The 17,366-nt window shown below is 42.9% G+C and overlaps 1 protein-coding gene across 1 annotated transcript; it reads right to left on the reverse strand.

The window, feature by feature from the left end:
* Positions 1 to 611: 611 nt before the first annotated feature.
* LOC311000433 (integrin alpha-6-like) lies at positions 612 to 17,115 on the reverse strand. The gene is made up of 25 exons (XM_083991147.1): positions 16,766 to 17,115; positions 10,965 to 11,092; positions 10,773 to 10,852; positions 10,207 to 10,468; positions 9,103 to 9,234; positions 8,767 to 8,980; positions 8,472 to 8,665; positions 7,763 to 7,860; positions 7,018 to 7,145; positions 6,846 to 6,935; positions 6,694 to 6,755; positions 6,061 to 6,230; positions 5,823 to 5,963; positions 5,628 to 5,740; positions 5,353 to 5,509; positions 5,117 to 5,200; positions 4,925 to 5,004; positions 4,572 to 4,649; positions 4,384 to 4,489; positions 4,103 to 4,279; positions 3,330 to 3,428; positions 3,127 to 3,237; positions 2,209 to 2,304; positions 1,949 to 2,077; positions 612 to 1,073 (listed from the first exon to the last, which is right to left on the reverse strand). The coding sequence occupies exons 1-25, from the start codon at positions 16,939 to 16,941 to the stop codon at positions 909 to 911; spliced, it is 3,270 nt and encodes a 1,089-aa protein (XP_083847273.1). The 5' UTR covers positions 16,942 to 17,115; the 3' UTR covers positions 612 to 908.
* Between the last annotated feature and the right edge of the window lie 251 nt (positions 17,116 to 17,366).

The raw sequence follows: 17,366 nt of genomic DNA on the forward strand, positions 1-17,366 counted from the left end.
TAATATTTGACAATGTGCTGATTTTATGCGTTCAGGTATTTGCTGTAAATGCTTTTTTTATGTATTAATAAATAATGCTTTAACTTCCTGCTGTTGCCTTAAACTCCCATTCAACTTTAGCCTTGAGTAATAAGACAAGAACACATGAATATGACAAAAATCTTTATTCTAAAAACTCTGTTTGCTCTCACTTTGTTCCTATTTTAGAGGCATGGAATTAAAGGTAAATTGTGCAGAGGCCTGACATTTAAGTACTCAACAAATGTGAATAAGTTGCAGGTCCTCCTTAACATACAACCTGAGGCTCTTTGAGTTTGACATGCAAGCCGTTTGTTCAATAGTTAAGGCAGATGCATTAAAGACATTTTTCTTTTTCTCTTTTTTTTTAAATAGGCACTTTTAAATTGGGGAAATAAACTCGTTTTAGTTGTATGCATTGCATGAGTCTTTGGCCTGTACAGCACGTAACAGAAAGTACTCCTCACATAGAATAAATACAAACAATTCTGCAAAACATTCAATAAATGTACAAAAAAAAAAAAATCTAGAAACACTCCCATACCCCTCCCCCCCCCCCACCCTCCCCTGGTCAACTCTGTGAACACAGTCAATGTACAAAACAAGCTCTAAAACTCGGACAAACAGTAGTTGTGCAGGAACATCTCCCACACTGTAGCTCTCCTTCCAGTGATTCATACAAACCATCCAAGATCAAATCAGTCCCTGAAGCAGAATGTACTGATCAAGTATTTAGTCTTAAAAAGTTTACAAAAGATGTTCTCTGTTCCTTGATATTTACAGTCCAGACTGCGCAAAGACGGGGCAGAAAAAAAAAAGGCAAAATCTGTGAAATTAGGAGTTCAGCAGTAAGCAACAGGAATCTGTGTGGAGTCAAATTTCATTGGCTGTTAAGAATAATGTTCATTGTCATGCCAGGTTGTCATCCAGGGCTTCTTTTCCAGGTTTTCCCATTTCCCATTTCCAGGGTTTATCGCTCTCTCCTCCCGTTTGATCCGAACTGCATTGTAACTGGGAACCTTGTCTTCATATTTGGCACGCTTAAAAAAGCCACACTGGGGAGAAGAGAAGAGAGGGAAAATAAAAGTCAATATTTTAGCTCGAGAAAGGGGCGAATTAAAGAAAGTAGGAGAAAGCAAAGAAAGTCGATGAGACTTTTATTGTCATCAGTTTGTTTCACAGCCAAGAGCCAAGATGCAGTGACTCTATGAAGAGGCGCAGAAAGCCACCTGCACTCCTGTTAAAGAAAGGCAACATGTTCCATTGCCCCTGTTTTTAAATGGAGAAAAAGAGAGAAACCTTCAGACCAAGTGACTGCAGGTGCAAGAGCAACAGAGAAAACGTGAAGTACTGTAGAGGAGGAGAGAGTCAAATAGATGCAGAAAAGCCCCCAAGGGTGTCGCCCCTCAGAACATTCAATAACAGTCATCACTCATGAGCCAGTGCCACCGCCTCCCATCCCATCGGCATGCAGGTAAACTGTGATGAACCACACATACAATCATGTGTGAAAATCTTTAAGGTGTAAAACCACTGCAGAAATAATCAGTCAGCTTTCACAATAGCAGTCCTGTCACAGTGTGAGAATTGCCCACTTCCTGCCTTAACACCAGAAAGCAGTGCTTTTGTAGCAATCAGGAGCAAGAGAAGAAGTTTCACTCATTCATGGCAGGCCGGGTAATTTTACCCTCTCTCTCTCTCTTTCTCTGTCTCTTTTTTTATGCATTTGACGTCAGTGTCTCTTTTTCTGGTGGGTCCTCTTTATTCTTTTTCCCAAAGACTCCACACTGAGGAAAGGCAAAGTGTTAGAAAATGTAATGTAATCAGTGTAATGTGTTCCCTATGATGGTTTGTAGATGCTTTACTTCGCAGTGGCTGTGATAATCTGTGTTTTTCATTAGCTGAGGTAGTGGGTTTATCCTGGTCCTACCTTCCAGAGGAGGAAAGCCAAGAGGGCCAACAGCAGCAGCCCGAACAGGATGGAGAGCACGATGATCCACCACGGGACTCCTGCTCCATGCTGAGCACCACGGCGCTCCGGGAACACCGTCAGCTTCGCCTGAGGAACACAGTGCAAAAAATCTCAGGACTCTACACTTTAAAATGCCATCACACTCTCTCTATTTATATCATCTTCTACGCATAACAACATCATCAGCATGAATAAAACTTGCCCTTGTGTTCAGTTACCTGTGCCTCCGAATTTTGCAGCACTGTGGTCCTCATGCTATCCATTTGCAGAGTGGCCTTCACTGTCAGGTCCACGTGATGTAACTTAGAATATTCCTGTAGATAGAAAATAGGAGAATATCAGGGTGAAGGAGAGGGCAGCAACTGCAGGAGAAGTCGGAGAGCAGGCATCACTCTGCAGAGCAGGACTCCTACTTGTTGTATATTAGTTGTTGTTGTTTTTTGTACAATGAAAAAACATGTGAATTTGTAATTTTCAGATGTCTTACATGTTTTTGAAGCCAAAATTAAAACGGATAAATCACTGTTTTTTTTCTTGAGAGACTCTCTTTCACAAAAATGCATTTTTCTCAGCTTTCTAGAAAAAAAGTGGTCTTTTTGGTGCAACTAGGCTCTATTCAACTCTATTTTCTCCCTAGTTAAATAGAGAGTCTCCTCTTTCCTTTGAGCTATTTGGTGTTTTCAGAGTCATAGTACAAAATATTCGTTGGGTCTTGAAATATTACTCAAAATGCCCTGAAACACTGGCACATGGCACTGACCATTTTATAAAAGGGCTGGCACTCAATGAGTTAATAATTATTAATTCAACATTAAGCACAGTTAATCTTATAACTCTACAGAGGTCTATAATCAACTGTTTTACTGTAATTTCTCCCTTCACATTAGAGGTTATGTACTAAATAAGAAGTTAACAATTCAATTTATATTACCTAATTTCTTTAATATGACGACTACAAGAAGGATCAGTAGGAGAAAAAAAATGTCACAAAATTGGATCAATCCACATTTATAATCATATAAATGAAATACAGGCTATATTATTAATTTCAGAAAATGTCACATGTCAAAAAGCATTTAAGTTTCTACCCATCTCAAATTCTGACACAGTTGTCAGCAGTGAAAGCGCTCTGTTACCTGGACGAAGGTGCGGTTCCAGAGGCGAGAATGGAGAGTGATGACTGCATTACTTTCCAGGCCCCGCAGAGGGCACTTTATGACCGTGCAAATTGTCCCACTGCCACAGGACTGTCAACAGAGAAGGGAGAAGAGTTACTACTGGATTCTTCTACTCACAGTAACACAACAGAACAGAGTAGAACTTGGCTGTGTGGCGTTACCAGAGACACTGATTTCTTGTCAGTGAAATGGGAAATGGTGCCCTCTTCATTTCCTTGTGTGTTTGTTGCTGCTCTTCTTGTCCTGCTTTTACTTGGTTCCTTAAATCAGAGAAGAAAAAATACATTCAACCATCAAATTCAGCCCAACTTATTTGTCTTCATCGATATAAATGTAACATTGTCTTCTTCTTCCACCACACACCTCTGCTGCTATGTAAACAGCAACATTAAAGCAGAAGTAAGTGATATATTTGTGTTAATATAAGTCTTAAATAGTTATATCTTCCGACAGCAATCACTTACATAGAGTGTTTGGACTGAAACACGGGTCTGTCAGTCCCTCTGCTCTGCTCTGAGCCGAGGAGAAAACTTTTCTTGTATCCTACAGTTTTTATCCAATGAGGAGAGAGAACGGCATGCAGGGCTGTGTGTGCAGCCGTGAATGTGGTGACGTAGGGACGACGACTGTTATGGTGCGTTCAAGGCAGCCCGTAACTCGTGTTTTTCCGACCTATGAAGTTGTACCAGTTCGATCTGGTACGAGTTCACCGGTCGGAAGTTACGAGTGGCCGTTATAGTGACTTTCACCGGTAAAACAGGTCGGAAAAACACGAGTGGGTTGCCTGGAACGCTACAAAGTCGTAAGTTGTGACTTGAAGCTGTAATTTACGGTTTCAAAAGCCTGCCTGGAACGCAGCATTAGCCAAAACGACCGGATCGCTTACTTCTGCTTTAACCACTACAGTATACATCAACCTGACGCCTTCACTGACCATGATCAAGTTAAGACTGTTGAACTCGCTTTTAGGAGTGCATGACATTTGTTTAACTCCTGTGTAGCTGATGTTCATCAGGTAGAGCAGCATCATTTTCTCCTCTGTCTGCTTTGGCCAGTAGATGTTGAGGGTGGCGGTGCCAAAGTCTGTCAGGCCCTTTGCCAGGTTGATGATCTGACAGGAGGAGCGTAAATACAAAATGTCACATTACTGTAATTAAAAAGAGATAAACTGGAGTGTGAAGGAGACGTCTGATGTTCGGGATTTCCTGTACTCACTCTGAACTGATGCGTGATGGCGCTGCCAATCTCACTTTCACTCTTCATGGTTTGTGGGTCGCCTTTGGCCTCTCCTGTGAAGTAGGCCTGAGAGGGTTGCACTTGCCTGCAAACACAGACACACACTTAGTCTAACGAATCTGTGTGCACTTTTTCTGCACATGTAAGTGTGTGTGTGTGTTTCTTACCCTGACACTGACACCTGCAACACGATGGCCACCTTCGCCTTTGCTTTGACAGGAATTATGTTCTTCTGGCTACTTGTCCTGTCAGATCAGAGGTTGCACAAAGGTTAACACAAATCCTAGTGATACCACCACCACCACCACCATCATCAAACCAACCGTCATTTAAAAAACTCAATCACCTAACTGGTGTAGAAATAGAAAAAGTAGTAGGGAAGGCTCTATACTTTGTATTTTGTGTTTTTATTTTCTTTTTTTTACTCTTATTCTGTCTTTTTTATTATTTTATTGTGCTTTTATGGCGATATGGATCCCCTTGGGTCTGAAATAAAGAAATGAATGAAATGAATACTTACGTTTCTAGCTGAAGATCAATCTCCAGTTCAGTGGTGTTGAGAGAGATGCTTCCTGTGCCCAGAATGATGTAGAAAGTCGCCTATATGCCCAAACGCACAGATTATACACAATTTACGTAACATGATAGGAATTAGCAGTGACACTTTGAATGCAGAGCAACTAAACAGGAACAAAAGGTGATTTTCTCTCACCTCTGCGTTCCTAAGGAAAGGATTTCCCAGCTCACACTCAGCCTTCGAGCCATCTTTGTTGGCTTCACAGGTTACATGCTGTCCCTGAAATCAACAGCAAGTCCCAGTCAGAACCACACTGTGTCAATGTGTGTGTGTGTGTGTGTGTGTGTGTGTGTGTGTGTGTGTGTGTGTGTGTGTGTGTGTGTGTGTGTGTGTGTGTGTGTTAGAGAGAGAGAGAGAGCAGAGAGCCTCACATTTCCAACACGAAAGGCAGAGTAAGTCAGGGAGCGCGGGAAGGAGGCGGTGAGAGAGGCTTCGTGTGCAGGATCTCCATCCGGATTGGTTACTGTGACCTCCAGAGCAATGTCCTTCTGGTCACTCAGCGAGATCAACGGCACGCCATCCTTCTCCCTTTATGCACAAAATATTTATGAACATGTACGAAATTACACATAATCACAGTTACACGCTTTTATAAAAGAGGTGCACGTTCATGTGTATGTATGTGTGTGTGTGTGTGTCCACTCACAGTTTTAACGGCTTGAATGTGTCTTCATCAGTTGTCCTGTGGCCGTAGCGAGCCGTCACCTGCAATTTGCTGTGGCATACGTCCGAGCCACACCCCTCCTTCAGGAAATGCACCTATAAACACGTATTTAAGGTCACAGAGAGATCTACTGCAGGTCAATAACAGCCATCATCCGTCAGGTTCATCCATACACACCTCCGACCGAGTCTTCCCCGGCTCATTGGCGTCCAGCACGGGTGCAAGCGGAGCCGAGCTCTGCCTGCGTTTACGTTTGGCGTCCTTGATCTCCACAAACACGTCGATGGGGATCCCGTGCAGTTTGTCCCGAATGTTTTCCTGCAAGGACCACAACGTCGTGGCGCATTACACACACCACCCACAATGCAATCTGATTAAGAGAGAAAGGACATTTTCCACTAGAGAGGATCGCTACCTTGATCTTAAGCTGACGTTTAATGCACTGCTTCTTTCCTTTGGTGCTGATGGTGACGGTTCCGTTCGATTCGTAGCCGCTTTCAGAAGTCGAAGGGTCGACAAAGACCGCCCTGGGATTCAGCTTCATCTCCTTCTTGTCAGCATCAGCCCTCATGGAGTACTCCACCACTACATGGGACAGAAGAAGAAACTTAATAGGCAGGGATGATATGCTACTGTATTAATTTGGATCTAACATCTACTCAAAGACAAAAAAAAAACAATATGATAGGCTAATAACATTATGTGACGTAAGTACCACAAAAACTGCATATTATCACATATTATGAGATTAAACATTTCCTTTTTGTAGAGGCCTGGTTCTCTGTGCTCCTTTATTTTTCAAACACCTTCACTTGTTAAATGTGAAATACCAATACCAAACTTTTCCAGATTTTCATTCCTACAACAGCATGTACAGTAAACTAAACAAACGACACCACTGTGCAAGACTTTAACCTCTCTATTACTGTGTAACATTATCATGGTCAAGTTCTGTGTCTCTGTGTTAAATCTGTTCTGATGATGAGAAGTCAAAACAAGATGAATATTTAAGTTAATTTTAATTAAGAAAAAATGTAGGTCAGCTTACCCAGTTTGGGAGCGTAGCTCGCGGGATTTGCAGTGTAGCTGAAGCACGCCTCAACTTCCAAGCTGGAGAGTTTATCCACAATCAGATACAGTACTGACACAGTTTTCTACATGTTCATGAATAAAACAATAAACATTTCACATAAAACTTACCAGAAGGTGTTGTCACAGTTCTTCATGTTGAGGTCAATCTCCTTTGGTGAGAACTTGATTTCTTTCTTGATGTTGATGACTGGACGGGTTCTGGGAGGATAAAACTCAGTCAGCAAGTTCATTAAAACACAACCAGAGACACGTGATCAGACCAACACACCAGTTTACTCACTTGTAGACAAAGATTGAGTCAGAGAGGGATCCAACAGCCAGGTCGTTGTAGGAGTTCTTATCCAGGTCCATGTTCCCTGCCAAAGAGTAGCCGAACAGCCTCACTCCTGAAGACTGGCCCGACAGCTCCTAGAGCAACAGAACAAACATGCAATTTGACTTTTAGGGTTTTAAACCAACACTAAGGAACTTTTCAACCTTCATAAAATATTTTCATAACTTTTGTGATGATACATCGACTTACAACAAGTTGAATGACACCTCTGTCGTGGCCGGAGGGGGTCTGTATCACCTCAACTGGCACTAAGCAGCTTTGAGGAGCATGGTAGGAACCCTGCTCTCACTTAAGTTTCACTTTCACTTTTGCGAGTCACAACGAGGAGGGAACAGGCAAAACGGCACTTTAGCAATGGATTATGTTTGTGTTTTCACTTTGAAATGATCCACTGGAAACAGAAACTTAGTTTTGATGTCTTCTGTTAATTTTAATACAGGATATTTACAGGGCTTCACGCTAGTGTTCATGGGAAATGGAGTCTTCCTTCAGGCAAAACACTACCGCTTTGGTCCACAGGCGCCGCCAAACTCAACCAAAACTGAAAGTTCTTTAGTACTGCTTTTAATACTTAAATACTGGACAAGACACATTAAAATATAAGTATTGTCCTCAACCAGGAAGTCCAACAAATGCTGGAGCAGAGTTGTAGCTGAAGAAATGAAGTCATCTCAACCAGTTTATTTCATACCTGTACAGGTTTCTTTGAGTGGAGGCCTGTGGCTGATCCGCTGAAGATGTAAACCTTCCCTGCACCGCCATCCTCATAAGGAGCTCCCACCGCAAAGTCTGTCACAAAAAAGAACAACAGTGACTTACTGTGTGTGTTTCAAGAACGACCTGCTGCCGACAGTAGGAAGTAGGGGTGGGTATTGCCAAGGACCTCACGATACGATACGCATCACGATACTTGAGTCACGATACGATACGATATTGCGATATCCAAATTTTGCGATATATTGCGATATTCTACATAGTTCACTGAAAAATGTAAAAGGCATTATTTGTGCATCTTAAAATCCGAGTTGTATGTACATCAGATGATAGTGATAATTTATGGGACAAACTGAGTCAAAACAATGTAATTCAAATTATCTATGACATTTTATACAAGTGCAAGTTACAACAACATATTTGCATGTACAACACACTGTCTGAGGTAGCAGTACAGTGACACCTCGCGGACTGGATTTACGTCTGAAACATGATTTATTATTTGAAAAAAAAAAATTTGAATTTTTTTTTTTTTTTTGAAATTTTTTTTTTTTTTGAAAAAAAAAATCGACATTTAAATATTGAATATCGATATCGTATCGCGGTATAAAGTATCGCGATATATTGCCATATCGATATTTTTGCCCACCCCTAGTAGGAAGCATGTATAAACACTGCAGCCTCACCATGGAAACCATCCAGATTGATGTCTCCCAGGTTTTCCACAGCCAGGCCGAACATGGAGTCCTTAGATCCGTCTATTCTGATCGGTTTCACTTTGTTCCAGTTTCCTGCTTTGTTGACGTAGACGTAGACGGCTCCACCGATTTCCCCGTCCTTCTCGAAGTACTGAGGCGCTCCCACCACGATGTCCTGCCACCTGACCCAACAACAGCACCGCACACTCTTGAGTACACACACAGTAACGCCGGCACATGACACAGCTTACGGGCGAGGTCGTGCAGCCTTTTCGTCACCCACCCGTCGCCGTTGAGATCCAGCACAGTCAGATCGTAGCCGAAGGACGAGGCCAGCCCCTCCCCCTCCAGGGTGAACTCCTCCAGCAGGATGTTGCTTGAGATCGGGCCTTTCTTCAGCAGCACCACGGCGCCGCTGTGGTTCGCTCTAGGGGCTCCCGCCACCACTGTCAGCTCGCCCTTCGTCACCAAACTACTCCCAGAGTCCAGAGAGAAGCCTGAGAGAAAGACATAAAGGAAGGCTTGCTCACACGGCCGGAGGACAGCCAGGTGCTTGGGTATAATACTTCTTTTGTGTAAATGAACAACTGGGGTCAGGGTAAAAAACAGAGCTTTTTACCCAGGTAGCTGTTGGGAGGAGCAGGGACGAGCTCAGGGTTCTTCTCCCTCTCATCTCCCGCCTCAAAAGGGCCGTCGTCGTAGACTCCCATCTCTAACAAGGTGTCGTTCTTTTGTTCCAAGCGCACAATGCCTTCAAGAGAGAAGCAGAGATAAGACAAGGAAAGATGGAAGGGATTTAAAAAAAAGCAAACATTTAGATTCACTAGACCAGGGGTCCCAAACTTTTCCATGCCAAGGCCCCCAAATAGCATTAGCTTTCATTTTGCAAACCCACCGAGATCGAGGCTCGATGTCAGGCACAAACTGCCAGGTCAACACAGTTTATGATGTCATGAATGATATTTTGACTGGCAAGCAATTAGAAAGATGAGCATGATGGCAAATAAGGTTTCAATATGTTATATTACTGTAAATTTTATTTCATAATCATTCTCAAAATGTAATCATTTGATACCCCCTAGCACCCCCAGGCGGCCCCCACTTTAAAAACCACTGCACTACACCAGTGGTTCCCAACCTGGGGGGCGGGACCCTCCAAGGGGGGCGCCAAAGATCCAGGGGGATCGCGAAGCCCTCTTGATTTTAAGGGGTTTAATCATTTTAATGTAATTAAAATGTTAAATAAATGAGTAGGCTAAGCATTTAATTCATATATGTGACAAAATCAACTAAATTCAAGGGCCACATTAAACATTTATTCATGTATTTAAATAGATAAACAAATAAATTATAGGCCTATATCAATAGATGATTGAATATGAACAGTTTTAAAATATTAAATACATAATATACAATGAATTTGAAAAACAGCATGGAACAATGAGAAAAAACCTGTGTAAAATTACAACATATTCTTCAGAATTTGTACTTTTAAAAACACAATTATGTTTTTAAAAGTACAAGTTCTGAAGAAATATGTTGTAATCGTACACAGGTTCTCCTGATTGTTTGAAATATAATAAAGTATTTCATGTAAAAGAAGTTATGATGTTCCTTATTTTATTTTATTTTACATCGGAGGGGGGGGCACCAAAGTTTTCAATGGTAAAAATATGGGTCCCTTAAGAAAAAGGTTGGGAACCACTGCACTAGACTACTGTACCTTTCCAGTTGTATGCTCCAGGAGCCCCGAAGATGAGGTAGTGGTAGTCCCTGTCGAACGTGGCGGAGAGGCCCTGCTGGCAGGAGCCAAACATCTCGTGGCCTCTGGGCCGGCTGTCACAGAACTGCCAACTATCGCCATCTTCACTCGAGAGGGGGTCGATGGCCAGGTTCTGACTCAGCACGAAGCAGCGGCCGATGATGTCACGAGATTCGATGGGTTTGTTGACATTGTTCCGGCGCTGGTAGCGATGGGCGCAGGTCTGCCAGGGAGGACAAGACACACATAGCTGCGCTGAGTGTATGTATAGCATCATAAAACAACTGGTTCCTGGTTAAGGTGTGATTTTAGAGGAAATAATCATTAGCTGCTGTTCAAATAGTCTATCCAGGACTATTTTTTATTGCTGCACTTTTCCATTGATTTAATCTTTTTTATGTTTTTACATTGTGATGCAATTCATTTCTGACAAATTTGTGTTGATTTACAGAGAGGCTTAAACCGCTGTTCATAATAATGAGTTGAATCTGTTGGTGCTCGGATACAAAGACAAACCACCGTCTTACCACAATCTTGCCCCCTGGTCCCTGACTGTTCACTGTCACTCCCATCCACTGGTTCTCTTTGCTTTCTCTCAGTGGGTTTTCTGCACAGAGGCAGAAGGCAGGGACAGAAAAAGAGGCAGAGTCAACGCTGTGACAAGTGTCAGAAGTAGCCAAAAATACAGTAGCTATATATTAGAGAAGCGGATATCTCACCTTCGTTATCAAAGTCGACTCTGTCACAGCCAGGTGAGCTGGAGCTTATGTCACAGTTGTAGAGTCCTCCTGTCACCTTAGCTTTTTGATTTGATAAGGCTTTTGCTCTTGGGGCACCGACCAGCAGCCTGAAACAGACACACACACACACACACAAATTCTTAAAGCCAATTAATGATTATTTATCGGTCTGTGTCGACCACAGTGAAAGAGGCCTGAGCAGTGACACTGAAGTGGCACTGACATTTCTTACACTTTAACATTATGTTAAAACACATTCCAGTCTGCTGTGTCACAAGGCAGCCATATTCACACACACACACACACACACACACATACATACACACACCACCAAACTGATGTTCCATGTCCTCACGGTCCACTGAGTCAAAGACCCCTTTGAAACGCCTGCTGGGTTTGATTGAACCAGGCTTTCTATCTCTCTCTCGCTCTCTCTCTCTCTACATACACACACACACACACACACACACACACACACACACACACACACACACACACACACACACACACACACACACACACACACACACACACACACACACACACACACACACACACAGAGGCTGCCTTTGTGGACGAAAGACAAGGGCAAATGACACACCCAAGCCTTGACGTTGGCATCCAGTTCCCAGGGTTTCCTCCAGAGTAAATCAAACAGGTCAAGGATGTCACCCTTAACGCTGCTGCTTTGTGGAGGTTTACAGTGGCGATTTGGGCGCACACACACACACACACACACACACACACACACACACACACACACACACACTGTCCGATTCGTATGCTCTGGGATGCCTCTCTGATTTGCTCTTGCTCTGGCTGTCCACCGACGATGAGAGTTAACGTCGTACAGCGCTCTGTCTGCAGCAAATGACATTAAGCAAAGCCATTTTTAGCTGGAATACAAAGCATTCTCAGATGAACGCACCATCTGGGAGGGAATTTACTAAGACGTATAGTCAGAGTGAGGAGCCGCAGCCCTAATGTGATCAACATGTTCTCCGGGTAGACCTCCACAGTCAGCACCACAAACACTAATTGCACATGGGAGATTTCAAACTATAAAGCAAATGTTTTAAGACAGTGTAAATCATTATGAATACTCATTGCAGCAGGCATGATGGGGATTTGCAAAGGGCGATAAATCTATTTATGTGACATAGAAATACGGCTTGTTATCACTGTTAGACAGTCTCTTAATGCGGCCATTATGACATAAATCTACATGCATTTTGCAGGAAACATTAAGAAAATATGATTTAACTTCTCCACAGCAATGTGTTTGCAGTGAGAAAAGTCAACACAATAGAGACAAGTGTGCACAGTTCATCCTATTTTATCCACTGGAATTGGTTTGGTGGTGCTTCAAAAAACCAGAACACTATCATTTGTGAAGTCAGCCCGGCCATTTAGTGTCCGATCCGGTCTTTTTTTAAACTACAGGAGGAGCGAACGCCACTTAACACTTCACACCACATAATCCTGAGTAAAAAGCCTCCGCCTCTACACTGCCATACCAAACTAAAAACATGTTTTCACACTTAGAGAAACTGTCAGGGCATGTGCTAGTCTATCAAAGATGAGTCTGATTTTAATGAGTCAGCGCTCCAAAAAAAAAAAAAAAAAAGACTAACAGTGAACCCCAGATGGGCATATTCTCCACTCCCGTCCTCCTCCTCAGAGACACAGGAAGTCAGGAGAAAAGAAGGACAGAGCTCTAGCGAGACATATGGACTCTGGGGAAAGGAGTCACTGTGTCTTGGGGTCTCTGGTGTACGAAGAGAGAATGGACACTATAGTTCTTCCTTCTACATATTCACTATAGGAAACAGTGAACAGTGTCTTCTCAGTGCGTTCAGGCCAATGCATCAATAGTCCACAGACAGGAAAAAAGATGTGATCCTTCCTATAGTGACACATTAGAAGATCATGTAACTGTTGAATTGAACATTTAATTGTTCATTAAATCACCAAAAAATTATCTGAATTGGAGGAAAACCAAACAATTCATCTTTATTGCCTCACTGTGATAAGGTCGACCTGCTGCTCCACTGCTGTGTGTGTGTGTGTGTGTGTGTGTGTGTGTGTGTGTGTGTGTGTGTGTGTGTGTGTGTGTGTGTGTGTGTGTGTGTGTGTGTGTGTGTGTGTGTGTGTGTGTGTGTGTGTTTCACCCATGTGTGCAATGACTCATAAAATCACACACACACACTGGCACTGACACTTGGACACACAGTGACCATTAGCGAGGTATCCCGTCGAGAGAGGTGTGTTGTTGTTGTTGTTTTTAGCAGAGAACTGGCTGACGGCTTGGCAGAGACTGTTGCATGGCAACTTGAACTCCAAATGGGCAGCAGACCCAGAGGTCACGTCGTATGTTATCTAACTCCTCTCTGCGTCCATCTGCCAGGTTTGAGCCAGCTCCATGAGTAACGGCTGATACTTGGTGCCCAGATGTAAAAACGGATTTCTCCTCCTCTCAGCATTCTTTCACTCATCACTTATTTCTTTTCCTCAGGCTCTCTCGCTCTCTCTCTTTGATGTTGGATAACCTTGACTAACCTTAGACTGAGCCTGACTCTCATGTACGCAAACCATATACATTCACATACAAGGCTGGTTTCACTTTAGACTTTCATAGTCCTCTCCTCATCTCATCTATCTTTCTTTTGGCATTATCCAACATGCCATCTTTAATCTTCCTCACAGCATGTCTCTTTATCCCTTATTGCTCTTGCTACATTTCTCTAGAGCCAGAACCACACACACACACACACACATACTTCTTCTCCCTGACATTTCTCACACTTGAGCCAAGTCCTTCCCTACACTCTTGCTTGGTCTTCTTATGACTGTGCTACACACATAGACACCCACACAAACACACACCTCAGCAGACACATGCATCTACACGACTCCCTCAGCTCCTGCCCTCTCCTGCAGCTACATGCAATACTCGTCCCTGAAGGGCATGACAGACAACAGAAGACATACGTCTGAATAAAAGGAGGAATGCTTGTCTGGCAAAGGGCCGTGACTCACAGTACACACCCAGCAACAAGGACGCACACATGGGGGGAACAGGAACACACACGCCAACACTTTGTTCAGTGCTGGTTGTTGCAATGTACATAAGTGAATTCTCAGAGGAAAAGAAAAACACATCTGTCATTCCATCTCTATCTATCTATCTATCTATCTATCTATCTATCTATCTATCTATCTATCTATCTATCTATCTATCTATCTATCTATCTATCTATCTATCTATATATCTATCTATCTATCTATCTATGTAGAGATGCATGATGCGGCATGATGAGGTCTCACACAATCTTCCGAATGACTGACAACAAGGCAACGCCTCAGTGCTCAGCCACAGTGGGCATCAGCATCAATACAAACCGTACGACAACACACACACACACACACACACACACACACTGGTGCAGTGCGAGTGCATCCACAGTGAGAGCACATTACCACATCCCCTCTGTAACAGCAGCTTACGCACTGTCACTTTCCAAACAAACATGGCTTCCTGCTCAAACAAGCACACACACATTCAAACTTGTATTACAGTATAATGTAAACATGCTCCGAATGGTTTGAGCATATCTTTTCTGTTTAAGATTCTATTGAAACAGATTGAAACTCTGACCCTTAAACATTAAACTGTATAGCCTATGTTTGTGGTGATGGAGGCAAACAGCCCTGCGTCATCTCATTTATCTAAAACCCCCTGAATTCCCCCTCACAGCAAGTGCTTCTTTAGTATTGATTTATCTGTTCAATACTTTCTCTAACAATCAATCAATCAGTCAGTCAATCAATCATTTGGCAAGTGTTTGTGGATATAATGTCACAAAATAGTGATAAAATGTCCTTGATTCCTCAGTGCCATAGTTAACTAACTTGCTGAGAGAGTCAAATGTTTGGCATTTTTGCTTCAAACTTACTTAAACAATTATCAATTATAAGAAAAAATTGCAGATTAAATCTGCATTGCCAACACTGGCATCTGTTGTTTTGCTCTTCACAGGACTCAACAGCGCTCTGTTTTCATGCATTTGAGTTTACAACCTGAAGCAGAACGACTTTGTGGCAGCTTTGGTCTCGTGCCGATCACCATGTGTCTTTCATTTAGACACAGGCTAAAACTAGGACACAAACTGCTACTGTGTTGTGTATGTGTGTGTATGGCAGAGAGAAAAAGAGAGATAATGTGTGGCAGCAGAAGAAATGTGTAGGCATAGGTTTAAGAGTAGTGTTTAACCTTTGTGGAGAAGGTTAAAGACCTGGGGGATGCTTAGTGACGCTGAGTCTTAAAAGTCCAGGATATTTTGCAAAGAGTAAACACACCACACTGACCCTTTGGCTTTAGCTGAACCAACAGATCCTCTTGGGGTGTAGTCTCATCTGTTCGACTAATTACAAGACAGAAAACTCTGTATTTTTTTTGTGTTTTAAAAAAGGGGGCCAATTAGCAGTGTTACAATTCAATTCACCATCACTATGGGCTGCTGTTTTTCCCTGTTGGTACTGTTTAATTGGCAGGGTGAAGTATTTCTAAGTGTGTTAACTCAAGCACTGTACTTAATCATATCTGAGGTGTGTGCATCACATGAGCAGTTCTCCCCCACTGTCATTCAGAAAGAAATATTTTGCCTTTCATTCCTTGACATTTGATTGACGGCTATATTTCCAATTTATTTGACTGATTTAATGATGATTTTACATACAAACGATATGATGAGCTCATACCATCAGATAAAAACAATTTAATAATATAATGTAACATTCGCAGAGGGGGTGGATTTTTCTAAAATGAGCAATTCTACTCTTACCACTGCTTTTAAATACATTTTAATAATGTTGCTGAACGCACATCCTTTAGTTAAAGCCCAGTGTTTACAGAGTGTTGTTGCTGCTTTTACCATTAAGTTAAGGGTCTTAGTATCAGTCCTCAGTAATTATGAAGTTACACAACAATGGGAGGCATGGACAAACATGCACATTTCTGACTGCTTCATTATAACAGAGTCAAACAGCTTCCCAGATTAAGGAATTTAAAACATCCTCTAATCTCAGGTCAGTTTATATTAAAGACATTCATGATGGTATTCAGCCTCTATGTAGAGCGACAGGTTCCTCTGAATCAATGCCCATAAAAATGCCAACAGTGATTCAAGGGGATGTTTTGGACATAAACGCCAACACTGACTCCCACTCCAACCCCCAGGCCACTGGCCAGTCCGCTAAGAAAAAGAAGAAAGAAAAAAAACAGACATGTGCGCGCGCGCCCCTGTGCGTGCCCGCGTGCCAAAAAAGCTCCCAAGGTGATCCAGTTAAAACTCACAAATAAGTAACATGATGGAAGGAAAGACTAGTAAAGATTAACGAGCAGTGTGCCTGTGGCCGCCCTCACAGCAGGTGTGTGTAACAATGGTAGCCTAACTGTATAGTTTAGTTTGTTTTGTAAGGTTGAATGAAATGTTTCGCTGAGATTTGGTGAGAATGAGTTACTGCTTTCAAGCTACCTGCGACATACCTGAGCTCAAACAGCACTAAACGCTCCTGTGTGTTTGTTTCTGCGGCATCTTAAGAAGTGGGTTTAAAGCGGATTTTTCTCTCCCAACAACCAAAACTGAACTTCATTCTTCTGCGCCTCTGTGACATTGTAATTACATGCTCACTGGAGTTATTTTAAAGACATTTGAAGCGCGGAGAAACGGCCTCCAGCATGCCCCCCCCCCCTTTCAAAATAAAACTCTGGTTCTTACATTCTCTTATCCTCCGGATCAAGCTGCCGGTGCATGGCGAGAGAGAAGCCGAACAGGCTGCCCGGGTCCCCGTCCTTCCGCAGGACGTTGTCGGTGTCCAGGTTGAAAGCCGACAGTCGATCGCATCCCAAGAGAAAGACGAGCAGCCACAGTCCACAGGTGATCCTGTCCTCCATGTCGGCAACAAAAACAAAAGTCCCTGAAAGAGCTGAAGAGGTGAGTCCTTTCTGGAGAAGGTGCAGAGTGCAACTGCGTGGTTGCTCGAGAGTTGGATGATGTCCACCCTGCTTTCAGCTGCCCCTCCCACAGGCCTCTCCTGGGCTCTCACACACACACACACACACACACACACACACACACACACACACACACACACACACACACACACACACACACAGCAAATCTAAATCTACCTCACATTTTAGTTGAAAACGACTGGTACCTTGTTGGTCTGTTGTACTGTAGGTTTGCAGCAGGTGATCTAACAGGGTGAACGGTGCCTCAGGCTGCAGAAATCTAAAGGAGGGCGCCTGAGGCTACGAACTGGCAGCTTCTAACATAACTGGAGGTGTCTGTGTGTGCAACACTATAATAAAGGCTG

This window comes from Trachurus trachurus (genome assembly GCF_905171665.1).
Source record: "Trachurus trachurus genome assembly, chromosome: 17".
Taxonomy (NCBI): Eukaryota; Metazoa; Chordata; class Actinopteri; order Carangiformes; family Carangidae; genus Trachurus; species Trachurus trachurus.